Source organism: Tetrahymena thermophila (assembly GCF_000189635.1).
Source record: "Tetrahymena thermophila SB210 genomic scaffold scf_8254527, whole genome shotgun sequence".
Taxonomy (NCBI): domain Eukaryota; phylum Ciliophora; class Oligohymenophorea; order Hymenostomatida; family Tetrahymenidae; genus Tetrahymena; species Tetrahymena thermophila.
The window spans coordinates 375,928-392,271 of record NW_002476301.1 but is presented as its reverse complement, the minus strand read 5'-3'; the positions used below and the strand labels follow the sequence as shown (position 1 = coordinate 392,271).

The 16,344-nt window shown below is 23.0% G+C and overlaps 6 protein-coding genes across 6 annotated transcripts; 3 read left to right on the top strand and 3 right to left on the bottom strand. All coding sequences in view use genetic code 6, as the record gives it.

Annotated features, from left to right (window-relative positions):
- Window positions 1-390: 390 nt before the first annotated feature.
- Window positions 391-1,032, top strand: TTHERM_000486879 (transmembrane protein, putative; the record flags this gene model as incomplete). Its single annotated transcript, XM_012799065.1, has 1 exon — window positions 391-1,032. One exon carries the CDS (start codon window positions 391-393, stop codon window positions 1,030-1,032), a length of 642 nt encoding a protein of 213 aa, XP_012654519.1.
- Window positions 1,033-1,773: 741 nt separating this feature from the next.
- Window positions 1,774-2,739, bottom strand: TTHERM_000486878 (hypothetical protein; the record flags this gene model as incomplete). Its single annotated transcript, XM_012799064.1, has 2 exons — window positions 1,774-2,186; window positions 2,550-2,739. 2 exons carry the CDS (start codon window positions 2,737-2,739, stop codon window positions 1,774-1,776), a joined length of 603 nt encoding a protein of 200 aa, XP_012654518.1.
- Window positions 2,740-4,432: 1,693 nt separating this feature from the next.
- Window positions 4,433-8,365, bottom strand: TTHERM_000486877 (RNA recognition motif protein; the record flags this gene model as incomplete). Its single annotated transcript, XM_012799063.1, has 6 exons — window positions 7,750-8,365; window positions 7,378-7,427; window positions 7,133-7,224; window positions 6,398-6,485; window positions 5,068-5,156; window positions 4,433-5,009 (listed from the first exon to the last, which is right to left on the bottom strand). The coding sequence occupies exons 1-6, from the start codon at window positions 8,165-8,167 to the stop codon at window positions 4,433-4,435; spliced, it is 1,314 nt and encodes a 437-aa protein (XP_012654517.1). The 5' UTR covers window positions 8,168-8,365.
- A 1,271-nt stretch (window positions 8,366-9,636) lies between these two features.
- Window positions 9,637-10,370, bottom strand: TTHERM_00486820 (hypothetical protein; the record flags this gene model as incomplete). Its single annotated transcript, XM_001032894.1, has 3 exons — window positions 9,637-9,761; window positions 10,052-10,133; window positions 10,185-10,370. 3 exons carry the CDS (start codon window positions 10,368-10,370, stop codon window positions 9,637-9,639), a joined length of 393 nt encoding a protein of 130 aa, XP_001032894.1.
- Window positions 10,371-11,485: 1,115 nt separating this feature from the next.
- TTHERM_00486810 (inosine-5'-monophosphate dehydrogenase) lies at window positions 11,486-13,647 on the top strand (the record flags this gene model as incomplete). The annotated part of the gene is made up of 3 exons (XM_001032893.1): window positions 11,486-12,466; window positions 12,742-13,095; window positions 13,162-13,647. The coding sequence occupies 3 exons, from the start codon at window positions 11,486-11,488 to the stop codon at window positions 13,645-13,647; spliced, it is 1,821 nt and encodes a 606-aa protein (XP_001032893.1).
- A 1,017-nt stretch (window positions 13,648-14,664) lies between these two features.
- Window positions 14,665-16,169, top strand: TTHERM_00486800 (rhodanese-like domain protein; the record flags this gene model as incomplete). The annotated part of the gene is made up of 5 exons (XM_001032892.4): window positions 14,665-15,000; window positions 15,165-15,258; window positions 15,314-15,555; window positions 15,610-15,741; window positions 15,801-16,169. 5 exons carry the CDS (start codon window positions 14,665-14,667, stop codon window positions 16,167-16,169), a joined length of 1,173 nt encoding a protein of 390 aa, XP_001032892.4.
- Window positions 16,170-16,344: the final 175 nt, after the last annotated feature.

The following is a 16,344-nucleotide window of genomic DNA, read 5'->3' as shown; positions in this document are numbered from 1 at the left end:
CAATTAGAAAAAAAGAAAAAATATCAATACACTTTTTAAATAATTGTAAATTTAATAGAGTTTTCTGTATATAAATTAGTTGAAATCAAAACAAGAGAGTTTAAATTACTTTAGTGCTAGAAATATTAAATGTTATTATTTTATAGAAATATTATATTTATTATATTCGAAATCTAATATTAAAGTATGTCAAATTCAATACATCTTTTTATCATAAAAAGTTTCACACTTATATAAAGGTTTTTTAAAGTAAAGAGATTTTTATCCCTAAGAAATTTTATGAAAGTATGGAAAAAAGAAAGAAACATAAGTAATTTTTTATGATTATGAAGTAAAAATATATTAAAAGGAAAGTAAATAACTCTTCGTTTTAAAAGAAATATTAGTTAAATGAGGAATACAAATATTTGTATGTTGATTTTAATTTATAAAAAGATGAACAAAGTTTCAAAAGATGAAATAACTATATCTATTTATTTATTTATTTTTATATATGTATATTGTTATGGACTCCAAAAAAATTGGAAATTGATGTTATAAGCTTACTTATATTAATGGATAAGATTTTTAGTTAAGAAGATTATTATAGATGAGGTAAGATAAAATATCTTATTAGTTATTATTATTATTTTTTTTATTTTTATAATTATTATTATTAATATTATTATCATTTATTTTTTTTTCACTATGGTATTTTTATTTTAGTCAGGATGTAATCCTCTGATTCTAAGTATCTGTACTGGCTACTCTAAACAATAATAACTTTCAATTTATAGGTTATGTAATGTCTTGGATTTTTTTTGTTTGAGGCAATAAGAAGATAAGTAATAAGCCACCTCAGTCAATTTCGTTTGGCCTAAGTTTTTGTTAGGATGGGAGTAGAAGAATTAATTTTATTAAGAAAATAAAAAGATTTAAAGTAAAACTAAATTTTTATCTATCTTAATGAAAATGTTTCTCTATTCCAATGATCTAACAAGGAATAAATAATGTTAGTTGGCAGCTTAGTATATATGTTAGGCTTAATACTGACTTGATTAATCATTATATATTTTTCGCGCAATTTGCTTGTCAATTAGTAGTTATTATTGATTTAATTAGCTTATATTATTTGTAAGTGGGGACAGAGTTTGCTTTGTTTATTGATTGATCTTTATTAAGGGGAGAAATTAGTTATTAACTTTTTTTCATTGTAAATTTTTAAATTTTTGCTTTTAATAATTTATTACTTTTCCCCTTTCTAAAAGAAAAGAATACAGACAGTAGTTTGCGAGCAAAGACTTGATAATTATATTTAAAAATTAAAAGGAAATATTTTCCAAACCTGTATTCATCACCAACTTTTTCTATTGTCTGCATTTATAAATATATAGAAAAAAATCCTACCATACAAAACTTCACTATTTTTTTTGTTTGTGAGCTATGGAGAGAAATTTTATTAAAAACTATTTTAATTGATTACTATAATTGTGCTTGCAATTATTAAGTATATACCCAATTTAGCTTAAGTAAGTTGGTGCTATCTTTATTGAGCAAATTTTGATTTGAGTAGTCTAAAATTGACATTTACGCGATTTTTTAATCTCTTGAAGTAAATCCCATTTCGAGTAACTATAATAGTTTGATTGTTTGTTTTTTAGTAAGTAAGTAAAGAAGTAGGTGCATTGGAAGTTGCTAATATTTCTTAGCTATATTTTTTAATTTAAAATGATATCAAATAGATATCAGCTTAGAAATCTTAGCTAACTTGTGAGCACTATTTCAATAATTAGTTCATTAAGCTAGGTGATACGAACTGAAGTTAGTTATTTAGTTAGTTATTTTATTTAAAAAATCTTTTTCAAGATCTCTTATTTTTCGTTATTAAAGTAGAATAGAGGATTTGTTAATAAAAAGAAAATACCAAATGGATATTTTTTAGGAATTTATAATAAATTTTTGATAGTTAATCAAAATAATTAATTGGTTTATTGATTGATTGTATTATTATATAGAATGTTTGGTTTTTATTATAGAGAAGATTTAAGTGAGAGAGAAAGAATTCTTCAATAGAAGTATATGTGTGAGTTGTTAGTTTTTGAGTTTTTTAACATCTGAAAGTCTCTGTACTGCAGGTAGGAGGCTGCAAAAGGAGATTTGATGTTTTAGTCTTTCAATTGATTCATAAGCTGAAATCACTAATATCACTTTTTAATTATAAAGAAAAATTAATTAATGAGCATGTTATTTTTTAATTAAAATGATAGAAAATAATAATTTATTCCTTTTTTAGAATCAAACAATAATAAAATTTTTTATTTTTTATTGATTTTTTAACGAGCGGTTAAAAGCTAACTTTTTATTTTATTAATTATTATTGTTTATTTTTTCTACTCTAAATTCATTTTCGATATTATTTGGAATTAAAAATCCCCAGTCAATTTCGAAATTTTATAATGAAAAAAGATTCTAAATAGGAAATCATAAATAAATTTATTAGGATATGCTTATTGGTTGATTGAATCATTGATTGATGAGATAGAAAAGAAATATTGAATTAAAAAAATTACATTGAACTTTAACTAGAGTTAGCTGTGTATTAAATATTGTCGTTTGCGTTGAGATTTAATTCACATGAATTAGCTTCTTCTCTAATTGAGAATTCAGAAACATCGATTTCTTTTGAATTAAGTATGCTGCTACTCTTTTTTATAAGAGGAGCATTTAAGCAAAAATCAAAACCGATGAAGTCTGATTCATCAATCATTTCAGAAGGACAAGCCTATTGAGTTTTAGTGCAAGTAGGACTTTCAATCTTATGACAGGCAGCAGCTACTTGATAGAAGTTGGTGCTTGAGTTTGCATAAAGCATGTTGGATGTCTTTGGTGAAGCAGCGTGAGCACTTCCAGATTCTTCTTTAAGATTAGAAACAGCTTCGTTAGAAGTGAAAAAGTCATTTCTGGAAACGGTTATATTACCAAAGAAAAATGCTGACATTTTTTGTCGACTTAATATTTATTATTTTTTATTGGTTTTTATTTGTGAATTATTTCACCTTCTTTTTTTTTAATAGGTAAAAATTGCTTTTATTTTTTAAATTATTAATTATTACTTTTAATAAATAACTTTTACCAATCTTTATAAGCAATATCAATCTATATACTCTCTCCCTCTCGCTCTTTTTTTGATACATAGTTAATTATCAGATTAATTATTTTTAATACTGAAAACTAGCATTACTAAAGGGGTAGGTATGTAGGTTTTAGAAAAGTATATAGGAATTCTATTTACCTAATACCCTTGTTTGCTAACCCTTCAAAAATTAAATATAATAAATGGTTGAAAATAATCAACTCCATTTATTGACCCCAGCTAAATAAATAAATTTAAATCTATTATTTTTGTTTATTTGTTCATAAATTTTAGAAATTCGACTCCATCATATTTTATTTCGTTTGTTTAGCTCATCCAAAATCCGAAATTCATAATAAATCTACTAGTTTTCTCATTTAAGCAAAACTTATAGGCTAAAAAAGCTAATATAAAAAAACTAGTTATAATATTTAAAGGAAAGTAGAATTGTACATATGGTAGATGAGGGATTGTCTGAAAAAATTTTATCCTTTTTGAATAGCTCTCCTTTCTGTTCTCTTTGTAAAAATTAGTGGTTTAAGCATAAACAAATATTTCTTATGCAAAATTTTAAAAAATAAGAAGGAGAAATCGATTAATTAATTAAGAAAAAGTTAATATTTCTTTACATGTGAATCTTCCACAAAAAAAAAGGACAAAAAAGTATAAAAGAAAAATATACTTAATCTGCATTTTGATATTAAATTTTGCATTGTAAAAAATTAAAAAATTGATAAATTTAAAAATAAACCAGCTATTATATTATTTCATGACATAGGATTTGAAATTTAAAAAACCCACCAAATCTAAATTTTAAAAACATAAACAAGTGTCGGTTATTAATTTTTTAAATTTTATTTGCACTTTTTATTTACTACTCCTTTAGAGTAGAATTTTAAAATAACTTCTAGAAAATGAATAGACAAACGTAAAGATCAACGATGTATCTGTTGAATAAAAAAAGTTTAAAAATATCTATTCAGTTATTCTTCTAATTTAATGGTCAGGATTAAAAAAACTTTATTTATTTACATAATTTATATATCCAATTTATGGTAATTAATTAAATTTATCAAGCTCTATACACAAATACTATTAATCAAAATAAGATAGAATTTGTATGTAAATTTTTAAATTATGCAATCCAATTTAATTTTTTGTTTGCTTGTTTTTCTCTCTTTTCAGAATCAAAAATCAATTTTAATTCATTTAATGTAATGTGCCTTTTTTAATTTTAGATTTCACAATTATTTAGCGCGAATACAACTCGAGCTAAAAATGAATTATAAATTTGATTTTATGTTTTTATTTCTCCTTAACTCAATTTCTGTGTCCACTGCCACCATAGTGTGATCCTTAACCTCCGTGCCTTTATCCACCTCCATAATTGCGGTTACCGTTATTGTTGTTATAATTGCTTCTATTTTGGCCTTAACCACCTCTCTACCCTTAACTTTAATAGTTTTTGTTTTAGTATTATTGACGGCCATGCTAGTGACGATTATAATGCCTGTTATTATCACGACTGTGCTAAGAGTTTCTTCTTTCTTAGCTTCTAGATCTACTGCGGCTATCGTTTTTTCTTCTATCTTAGTTTCTATAGCGATCCCTATGACGATTATGCTAAGTCGAATCTCTTCTTGAAGAACTTTTTTTATCTTCTCCTTAACTATTACTCCTACTACGACTTTAGCTCTAGCTACCGCTGTTACTACTACGACTTCTACTGCTACTTCTGCTGCTACTACGTTTGCTAGAACTACTTCTACTTCTACTTCTGCTTCTACTATAGCTGTCTTCATTACTCTTACTTCTACTACTTTTCTTTTCCCTACTTTTACTTCTTGATTTTAGTAGCTTTGATTAGTGCTTGCTGCCCTTATTTTACATGAAAGGTCTAATATTTATTTTAATTAAAAAATGTCTAAGACTTATATCATATAAGAAATCAATACACTTTTTTGTTCATATTCACTCCTGATTAAAGACCCAAGTTGATTTCAAGTGGACGGCCTTTGAACAATTCACCATTTTTTTAAGCTGCCTTTTTATATCCATAAATAATATGCATGTTAATAAAAATAAATAAAGTAACTGTTAAAAAAATTTGCATTTTTAATATTTAAAAAAAGTTTAATTTAAAAATAAATGAAAAAATTTAAATCATGGAGGGAAATTTTGAATTATTTTCTATTTTATATTAAATCTAAATAAATCTGTAAAGCTGCTAATTTAATCACTCAAATATGAAGTCAATTTAATTTTAATCATTTATTTAAAATACCCTGCTTTACAATTTAATATAAAGGGAATTCTTTTTCAGAACTTTAAGAGTAATTCATATGTATGCAAATTATTTGGTAGTAATAAATACAATAGATGTATCATGCATGATCTTATTAGAATATGGAAAAAGGGATAAAAAATTTTTAAATATTACGACACTCAATTAAAAAAGAATTTAGATTAATTATTTTTTTTGGATAATCTATTTTATCAACTTCATGATAATTTGAAAAAACGAATATGAGGTGAAAAATATTTTTTTTTGTTTTAATTGAATAAAATGGCTTTAGTTGAAGAGATTATCGCGGGAAAATAATATGAATTTATTTATAAAAAAATGCTCTCAAACATTTCTAGTGTATATTATATTAGGAATAAATTGCCATATTTGTTGATATCTAAAGATAAATTCCTACCCCTTTAATTAAATTGATTTCAATTAAAAGTAGCAAGATACTTAAATTTAGGGTACTATTCATTATTTAAAAATTTTTGGTATCTTTTAGTGGGTTTTTAATTTTGTTTTTTTCTTTTTAATCAAAATCTGTCTTCAACAAAAAGTAATTAAAATAATAATAGCTGATTGATGATGGTATTTATTTAGAGCAGTAAAGCAGAGAGAGGAAATATTGATTAATCTTTCAAATATTAATAAATAAGTTAATTTAAATATTAAAGGATCTGCTAGTTAGTATATGAAAATTTAGAATAGATTCTAAAAATATTGTTTCAATAATATACTCAAACAAACAAGCTCCAAAAACCAAAATTTAATTCCCTCATGATGATTTGGATTTAGAACAAAATTTTACATCCAAGTTAATGAGATAATAAATTCATGTTTTTTTTATCATTTATGTAATTGTAGATGCAACAAATATTTTAAAAGAATATTTAAATTTAAATCTTTTTTGCTGTCTAATTTAATTTGAAGAATATCTCAAAAATTAATTAAATCATTTAAATATCAAGTTAAGCTCTATAATATGAAATTCTTACCAATTACGCCATAGCAACTGTAGAATATTAAACAAACGCTCTTCCTTTGTTAAATAGTTATCCTTCATTTCTGGGTACAATTAAATCTCTTTTCATATTAATTTAAAATATATGTAATAGATAGTTAAAAATCATTTAAAAAAATTTAAACTTAATAATTCAAAAATGGCTTTATGCCTCTCAAAAAATTATTTTAGATATTCTTATTAATTAGTTTGCAGCTATTTTTGTTTGTTTGAAACAAAAACTTTTACTATGCTTTAGATTTGACTCTACTGCAAGCTTAATAATTTATTATTTTGTTTACATTCATTTGAAAAAAATTCTAAATAAAAATAATTAATAATCTGTAAAAGAATTCTTGATTATTTTAAAATTTGCTTTTGAAAAAGAAATTCTAAAATTTTATATTTTTTATTATTCTTGTTGAATATAAGCATAATATCCCAGCCAATACCAGTATTATTTTATTAAATAAATTTTGTTTTTCTTTCAATAAATAATCGAGAATATTTTATTTGTAGCTTTATTTCTAAATAAAATTATCTGCTAATTTAAAATACTTCTAATAAAACTCATTTTCTCAAACAAATTAACTGCTTTATTATAGTTTTTCTATTTTATTCGAAATATGCATGAATCCAAAAGTAAATTTATTTATTTATTTGTTTCTTTTTTATTTTATTTCGATAGATATTGAGACTGATATTAAATAAAATGATATTTAATCCTTACTCAATGTTACCGAATTGTTAGAAGTAATTTCTTATTTCTTTATCTGAAAGCTCAAAATTTAAGTTTGTCACAACTATGGTTCTCTACTCAGGCTTTTTTAATAACAAATTTATTAAAATAAATTTTAAAAGAATAAATATGACAAAATGGGGTATTCATTTAGATAATTAATAAATTTGATTATAATAGCTAATTTTCTATTAAGTATAAAAGAAAAGTAAATAAAGTAGAATAACGAAAGATACTTCTTCTTTGTTTAAAGGAATTTACATATTGTTCTAGCTTTTTCTGTTCCCTTTTAATGATTAGATTCAAACGATAAATATGACATATTAATATTTATTTATTCTTTAATGTATGGATATTTTTTAATTGATTAATTAATTCATTTTTTAGATTTATGAAATCTCATATCTAAAAAATATATTTTTATTCATTTCCAAATATAATTAATTTTTCTATCAAATAAGATAGCGTTTGTGTAATAGCCATAAGCAATCTCAATTAAATTTCAAATAGTAAAAATGATATTTGATATTAATCTAAAACATCTTTTCCATTTTTAAAAATATTATTTAATTCTTGAATATCATTTTAATCATGATTTAAACATTTACTTTAATTAGGAGAGCTATTGCTATCGTTTTTATCATGGTCATTTTTTTAATCATCTCCATCTTCCTCGTCATCGGAATCCATCCAATCATATTTTTTATCATCGTTTTCACCTTCCGCTTCTTCTTCACCTAAAAATTCTGGCTCTTCATAATCACCTCCTACTACTTTTTCTTCAATATCACTTTCATTATTATTATTTTCCTTAGATGGATTGTTTTCTTATTGCTGATTGTTTTATTTATCAGATCTTTCCTATAACTAAACTTTTTCATCTTTATCATCATCAACTAAGTCTTCTCCAATATCTAATTCAATATCTTCTTCTTCGATAGATTCTTTGTAATCAGTTTTGCTTTTTTCGGTTCTGTCAGATCCCAATACTGGTTTTATTTTATTTTTTCTAACACTTGTAAACATTTATCCTTTAAAATAAAATCTTTTGTGTCTATGTTTTTTTTAGAATGTGCTTTGTTTGTATTTGTCAATCAACTTAATATTTATATATTAATAATTATTGATTTTACAAAGCAAAAAAACAATCAAGTGCAAATAATTAATTATACTATTTATTTATGTATACAAATTAAATAAGATTAAGAGGGTCTAATATATATTTTAAATGTTTTAATGGTTTGCACTCTAATAAAATATCTTAACATTTAGTCTGATTTGTTAAATAAGTTGACAAATTCTCTAAAAAAAGCTCCATAAATAAAAATAGATTAATAAATATTTAAAATTTTTAATAAATAAATTTGATATTTTTTTTAAAATATTAAAAAATAAATATTTTTTTATACATATAATTCATATAAATTAACAATACAAATCTGATTTAAAAATTATTAATTATTTTATATCTAAAATTATCAAAAATAAATAAAACATAATTAATAGTAAAGTAAGAAGATCTAATATCACTTAAATGATTAACAAAGATATAGTTTAAAATAATTTCAGTGCAAGAAATAAAAATAAATTTGCATAATATTTATGATAAAAAAAATTTAATTTGAGATTTTAATTGATTATTTATTATAAAATATTAAAATCTTATTTACATTATTTTATGTGTAATATGATAAATAATTTTAATTTAATAAATAGTCAAGCATATATTTTCAATTTAGCAACTTTTTTATTCCAAAACAAATTAATAATATTGGCATTAAAAATATTCTGTGTGTGACAACATAATAAATAAAATATATATGAGCATCTATTAAAGTAGTTAATTTTTAAGAAAATTTATGTTTTAAATAAATTCTATCTTAACTTATTTGAAGTATTCTTAAATAAATATTAATTTGTTTGTTAAAATAATAATTATATAAATAAATGATAAATCATTATTAAAAAAATTGATTTAGAAAAATATTTAATTAATTCTTAATTATATTAGTATTTATAAATAAAAAAACTAGGTTTACTTTATTTTTTAAGTAAGTATATTCTTTTATTTAAATATAAGTAATTTATAAATAGAAAATTTGTTCTAATATTAAATTAATTAAAATTTAATATAAAAACTTACTTCTAATACTAAATCATGGAATATTAGTGTCTAAAAAGCTTAGAAGTTAACATATATTAAATTATAATTGAGTATTATTCTATTAAGGAGAATATTTTGTGATAAAATTTTTTTTTGGTATGATATGTTACTTTTAAAGAGATTTATGAATATTACTCTTTATTAAAAAAAAGTTTAGAACAATTTGCATTAAAAGATATCATATGAAAGTATTACATAGTTAATTAAGTAACCTATTAATTTGAGAGGTGTTCATATATCCAATTACTTTTACTTACAAAAAATGTACATATTAGTAATAGTGAAATTAAAATAGAAAGAAAACAAACATGATTTATTTTTAAATACAATTTCAAATAAGCACATCTCTGCTGTGTCTTTTTCTGAACTAAACTTCTAAATTATTTGGGTCATACATCTTATAGGGGTAATATGAAGGAAAAGGAGGATACTCTTTCTTATCTATTTTTTCAAGCACTAAAAATTATATTTATTTTATTAATTTTAAATTACTAAGAATAATCTAACCCATTCTAAATTTAAAACCAAAACAAATTAAATAGTGAATTCTTTTTTTAATTATTTTCTCAAAATTGTAATAAAAATGTGGTATTTTAGATGTTTTGAGCATACAAAGTTCATTTATTTAGTTGATAAATAATATTTATTCCATAAATAAACCATTTTAAAAAAAAATCAATTAACTTTCTTAAATTTTTATTTTTATTTTTAATTGAAATTGATAATGATAATTTATGTTTTTTTACCTTCGTTTGCAATTATTTTGTATTGTTCTATGTTTGAAATGAATTGCTCATTCTTATTTTCATGGAAGAGATATTTTAATTCCTATTTTAATATCAAATGAAATATATAATACATCTTTGGAGTTTGATTTACTTCTATTTTCGCAGCCTTTTCTATTTTTCTAGTGAAGAGTTTTGGGATAGTTTTGTGGAATTTGCGATATAACTCTAACACATCTTTTTTATTTCTTCTTAAATATTCTTCATTTTTCAGCAAGTAGCTTTGATATTGATCATTGACTACAGGGACTCTTCTAAAAATTCTTCTGAGATATTCCATTTTAAAAACTTTGGGTGGATATTAAATGAACAAAGAAAGCTTTTAAGAATAAATAGCAAGATATTTGTGAAAGTAGAAGAAAAATACAAATTAAAAAGAGGATATATCAATATCTTTATATATCTTTCTTTGTATGGGAAAACTAAAAAAAGCAAGTCAATTTAATTTAAGGAAGAACGAAGAATTTACAAAAACTTAAAGATTTTATTTACACATAAAGTTTATTCAATCTATTACAAAACTACTTTGCTTTCTAATTTCAATTAAAGATATTTTATAAACTTAAGAGTACAAAAATTAAATTAGGACACAATTTTAAATTCAAACGTTCTTTTTTCATTTAAATCCATATTTGTCTTGATTTGTATTCCTATTTTTGCAAGAACTGAATCTGTTGAAAATATTTATTTTAATTGGGAAAAACAATATTACAAGTATATTAATTTAGCTAACAATAAGTAGATACAATATTTCTACAAATTTGATAAAAAGTGCGCTCGCGCAATAATTAAGAAGTAAAAAGGGAAACAGTAGATAAAGCTAAAGTAATAGAAATGAAAGTTTTTTGCCACTTATAAACTTAGTTCGCTGATAATAGATATTACTATTAGGCATTTTAAATAAAAAAATTACAAAAAAAATGAATTTTCCATCTATTTGTAACCAAAATCACACAAACTTTGTTTTCTTATTGTAGCTGCTCTATTTTAGACATAAATTATGTTTCAAATACTATGAATTTTGTAAATCCTATTTTTCAATTACAATTTCTTCAAATTTTCATCCTAAATTATATTTTTGTCAGGTAAATAAGTAACCATTTTTTAATTTTAGAGAATTTGAATTGTTTTTAAATGATTTAGTCATCTTTTCCTTGATATAAACTGCAAAAAAATGGATTCTTTTTCAAAATCCGATTTACTTTTTTTTTGTTTTTGAAGATCTTTTTAATTGTAAAAAAAGTGGTATTAAGGGATAATATATATTTTTATATGTTATTCATCAATATTTAAACTAAGTTATAAGACGTCATTTCTTTGCAATATTTTTTATTGTTTGATTATAACCTAAAAGATAGATAAGGTTTTACTATTTTTAATTGAATTAATAATTGTATGATTTTTAATTATCCCCCACTCAAAACTTAACTTTTTGATAAAAATTAAAATGCTGGCAATACCGATTATAAAATTTAGGATTTGCATTAGAAATTTGGGTTTAAATACGATTTGATTTCAACCCAGTTTTTTTATATTATCTGCGAACTCGAAAAAAATAAATATCTCTGTACTATTTAGCAAAACTAAATAAACACCCTCTTTACTTACACCTTAGTAAACTCTAACTATATAGCTAGCAAAATGATATCTAACACCTAAGAATCCTTCTAGCCTAAGACTCTCCTTACTCCTAATCTTCAAATGGGATTGACCTTCAACGATGTTTTGATGGTTCCTTAATATAGCGACATCAATAGTAGAAGTGAATGTATCGTTAAGACAAAATTCTCCAAGAATATTCCTTTAAATATTCCCATCGTCTCCTCTCCTATGGACACCGTTACTGAATTCAAAATGGCTAAAGAAATGGCAAAGTGTGGTGGTTTAGGTATTATCCATCGTTTCATGCCTATGACTGAATAATGCAAGCAAGTAGAAAAAGTCAAGAGAGCTCAAGCTCACATTCTTTTTGAACCTATTATGGTTTCTAAAAATAGCACATATAAGGAAATTAAGTTAGTTGCAGAGTAATATACTTTCTAAACCTTCTTAGTTACTAACGAAGATCAAGTTATTAATCAAGAAGATCTTTTAAAATCACCCATGCTTTCAAAGAGAAAAGATGATTGTAATGGACAATACACACTTGCTGGTATTCTCACTCGTAGAGATATTAAAAACATGAGATTTGACACTGATAAAGTTGCTGATTTCATGACTCCAAGAGAAAAGGTTGTTGCCCACGTAATGAACAAGCCAGATGAAGGCTAGTTCCCTGAACCTGAATTCCTCAAGGAACTCATGCACTCCAAAAGAATTGAAAAAATCCCTATTGTTACTCCTGATAACAAGATTCTTGCTCTTGTAACTCTCAAGGTAAACAAATAATTATGATTTATATAAATGTTCACATGTGAAGAATTCTTTACATTAAAATCCAGCTCATGGCAAATCATTTTATTTAAAACATTATCTTACAATAAAAACAACAAAAGGTTTGTCTGGTTTTAATGATTTAAGTTAAAATTTTAAATCAATAAATAAAATCTAAGAGTGTTATTTTATTGATTTATTTTATTCTAAATGATAAGATTTAATTAGAATTTTTAACAAATCAGTCAATAACTATTTATTTTTTTTATTAATTTTAGGATCTTTACAGATTAGATGGATTCCCTATTGCTAACAGAGATTCTGAAGGTAAATTATATGTTGGTGCTGCTATTGGTGCAAAGGATGACTACATTGAAAGAGCTAAAGCCTTAATTGAAGCTGGTGTCGATGTCCTTGTTGTTGATATTGCTAATGGCCACTCATAAATTTGCATTGATGCTATTAAAAAATTAAAAGAAAACTTCGAAGATATTGATATTGTTGCAGGATCAGTTGCTACAGGATAAGGTGCTGAACTTTTAATTAAAGCTGGTGCTGATGGTATTCGTTGTGGTATTGGTAATGGAAGTATCTGTATTACTAGAATCGTCTCTGGATGCGGTGTTCCTTAAGTAATTAATATATATTCTCACTAAAATATCATTTTAATAAATAAAATTTCTTACATATGAAAATAGTTCTCTGCTTTAAGTGATGTTGCTCCTATTTGCAAGTAATACTAAGTTCCCTTGATTTCAGATGGTGGTAACAAAAACTCTGGTAATATGTGCAAAGCACTTGCTATTGGTGCTGATTGTGTTATGCTTGGAAGACTTGTTGGTGGTTGTGAAGAATCTCCCTCTAAAATTATTTACAGAGATGGAAAACTCTAAAAGGTATACAGAGGTATGGCTGGTTACGGTGCTAATTTATCTAAAGCTCAACGTATTGGTGCTGATGAACCTTCATCTACAAACTTCACCCCTGAAGGTGTTGAAGGTTATATTCCTTATGCTGGTCCTCTCGCTGGTGTCTTAAATCAATTTGTCCAAGGTATTAAATCAGGTATGAGCTATAATGGCGCTCACAATATTTAAGAACTCTAAAAGAAAGTTCAATTCATAAGAATGACTTAATCAGGTTTCTAAGAATCCGGTGTTCACTCTATTAACTAATTCTAATGATCAACAATCCAAACAATCAAAAAAAATTAAATATATAAAATAAATTTAATTTTTTTATTACTTAATTATTTAAACCTATACTAACTAAATAAACTATTTTAATTTAAATAGATTAAAGCTTTTGATAATATTGGCTTATTATTTCATAGCATATTTAAACATATACACTTAAATTTATCAATCTATAAAAGTATTTTTTTATTTACATATCATATATATTTGTCTGACTTTATTCACTATTCTTTTAAAGGATCATCTAATAAAAACTTTCATTCAATTTTGTAATTATTCGAAAAAAATAATGTTATACAATTTTAAATAAAATAAATCAATATTAATCCTGTTTTATAGAGTAAATAAATATATTAAGTGTAATAAACCTTACTTAAGCATTTAAAATATTTTACTTTTTTGTCAAATAAATATAAAAAGATTCAAAAAAATTAATTTATATAATATCAACTTTACAAAATTGAGCTTAATTAAATCAAATTTCTAATGATTTCTTAAAAATATGGTTAAAATGTCAATCAATTCTTATCATATTTATAAATAATTTTAATTAATTTGGTTTTAGTATTTAACTGTTTTATAAAATTCTAAATAAATAGTAACCAAAGTTATTTATTAAGAGTGTATTTAAAGCATAATAAACCTCGTTTATTATTTAAAATAATTTTACATTTTATTAAATTAATAAAATAGAGATTAATTATAAAAAAAAATATATATAGTACCCTAGGGTGCTGCCTTTTTCAAGGCTACATAAACGAACAATAACTGAATAATTTAATTAATTTATTTATTTCATAGTTTTTATTTTTTAAAAACAAATAAACATATAATATTATAAAATTTTATTTCATTTCTTCATAAATAATATATTTTAGATTAATAAGCAACATTTTTTAAATAAAATTTTAATTGGTTTGATAAATTTGTTGAAAAATAAAAATAAATAGTTTTTAAAAATATTTTTTAAGAATTTCTGACAATAAAAGCTAATAAATCTTGAAAATGATATAATTATCATAAAGGTAATTTGAAAGAATATCTAATTTATAAATTTAATAAATTTTGAATAATTTTTTCAGGCCATCAATTGCTATAAAATTGAAACATTTAAAAAGAAATTATATATTGAAAAACTCCTATTTACCTAGTAATATATATATATGGTTTTAAATAAGATTAATCAAAATTTAGATTTTTAGAAAAAAAATTTTAAATTAACAATCTGAAGATTTTCAAAAAATCAAAAAAGAAAGTAGATAAAAATTTTAAACTTATAAGCACAGATAGTTAAAAATGGATAAGCACAAACCTCTTGGATATCAATACTAAAAGAAAGATGTAAATAAATAATTAGATATTTAAAAACTTATTTAAAAGACCTATGAGCTTAACCAGTTATAAACTCAAATGTAATTTGATTAAAGAAAGTTTAGATTAGGCCTTTTGTTTCTTTTCTAATTTAAAACAAATATAATAATTACTCTCTTTTACTAAATAAATAGCCTCTTTAAGTGAAAACAAAGCCTTCAACTAAATACGAACATGTTTAAAAAACAATTAATAGCGGTACAACTGCAAGAGATGTTGAAGTCAAAAGTAAAGATTTCATATTCTTAAATATGTTTTTTAATTTAAAATTATGCATGAAAAGGTGATAAGTTTATTGCTAAGAAGAAAAATGAAAATTTTGGAAGAATTTCTGCTAGATATTTGTTCACTTTACTTTGTTTGGATAAGAATCATGAAAGTATTTATGATCTTATAAATTAGAATGATCAACAAGATGAACAAATAGGTAAATTTAATTATGATAATGTCTCACAAGCATCATACAATAGCAGATAGTCAGGAATTACTTAAACTCATGAACCTGAACAGAAAGAGGGATATATTGTATATCTTTTTATTTTTATAATATTTTCTAACTTTTTTATATGTATAAATTAGGATTAAAATTCATTTTTACTGCTTGATGTAAGAGACGAAACCGAACAATAGACCTACAGAATCAAAGAATCTGTATCATATCCAATCACTAATTTTAAAAGAGACAAAGTGATTCCTATCCTATACAAATTTGTAAATTAATTTCCTTTGAATAAGTAACTAAATGAACCAATTATTTATTTTTGATATAGAAAAATGCTTCTGACAAAGTTATTATTGTTTATTCAAGTGATGAAAAATAAACTATAACAGCTGGATAAACATTTTTTGAGAAGGGATATGATAATATTTACATTTTAAACAAAGGAATTGAATCTTTTGCTTTAGAATATCCTGATCATATTGAAGGTGTGATCCCAGATGCTATCAAAAAATAGATTGTCTAAACTGAAAAGAAAATTGTAAGCAGATAAGCATCAGATAATAAAACAACTATGGGTATCACTAAAACTTCTACAATTAACTCCAAACCAACTACTGCAAATAAAACCAATAGAACACCAATAAATAATATTTTGAATGATGGAAAAGAAAACAAACCTTCATAATAAAAATATTGAATATTTGATTTAAACTCAAAATAATATAAAATAAATTTAATTTTAAAAAAATAAATAAAACTAATTAATAATTATTCTGATCCATTACTACTTATCTAATAATTTTGTATTGTTTACTTTATTCTTATAAATACTTTTAACATCTTTGAAATTTTTGCCATAAATTTTAATTTTA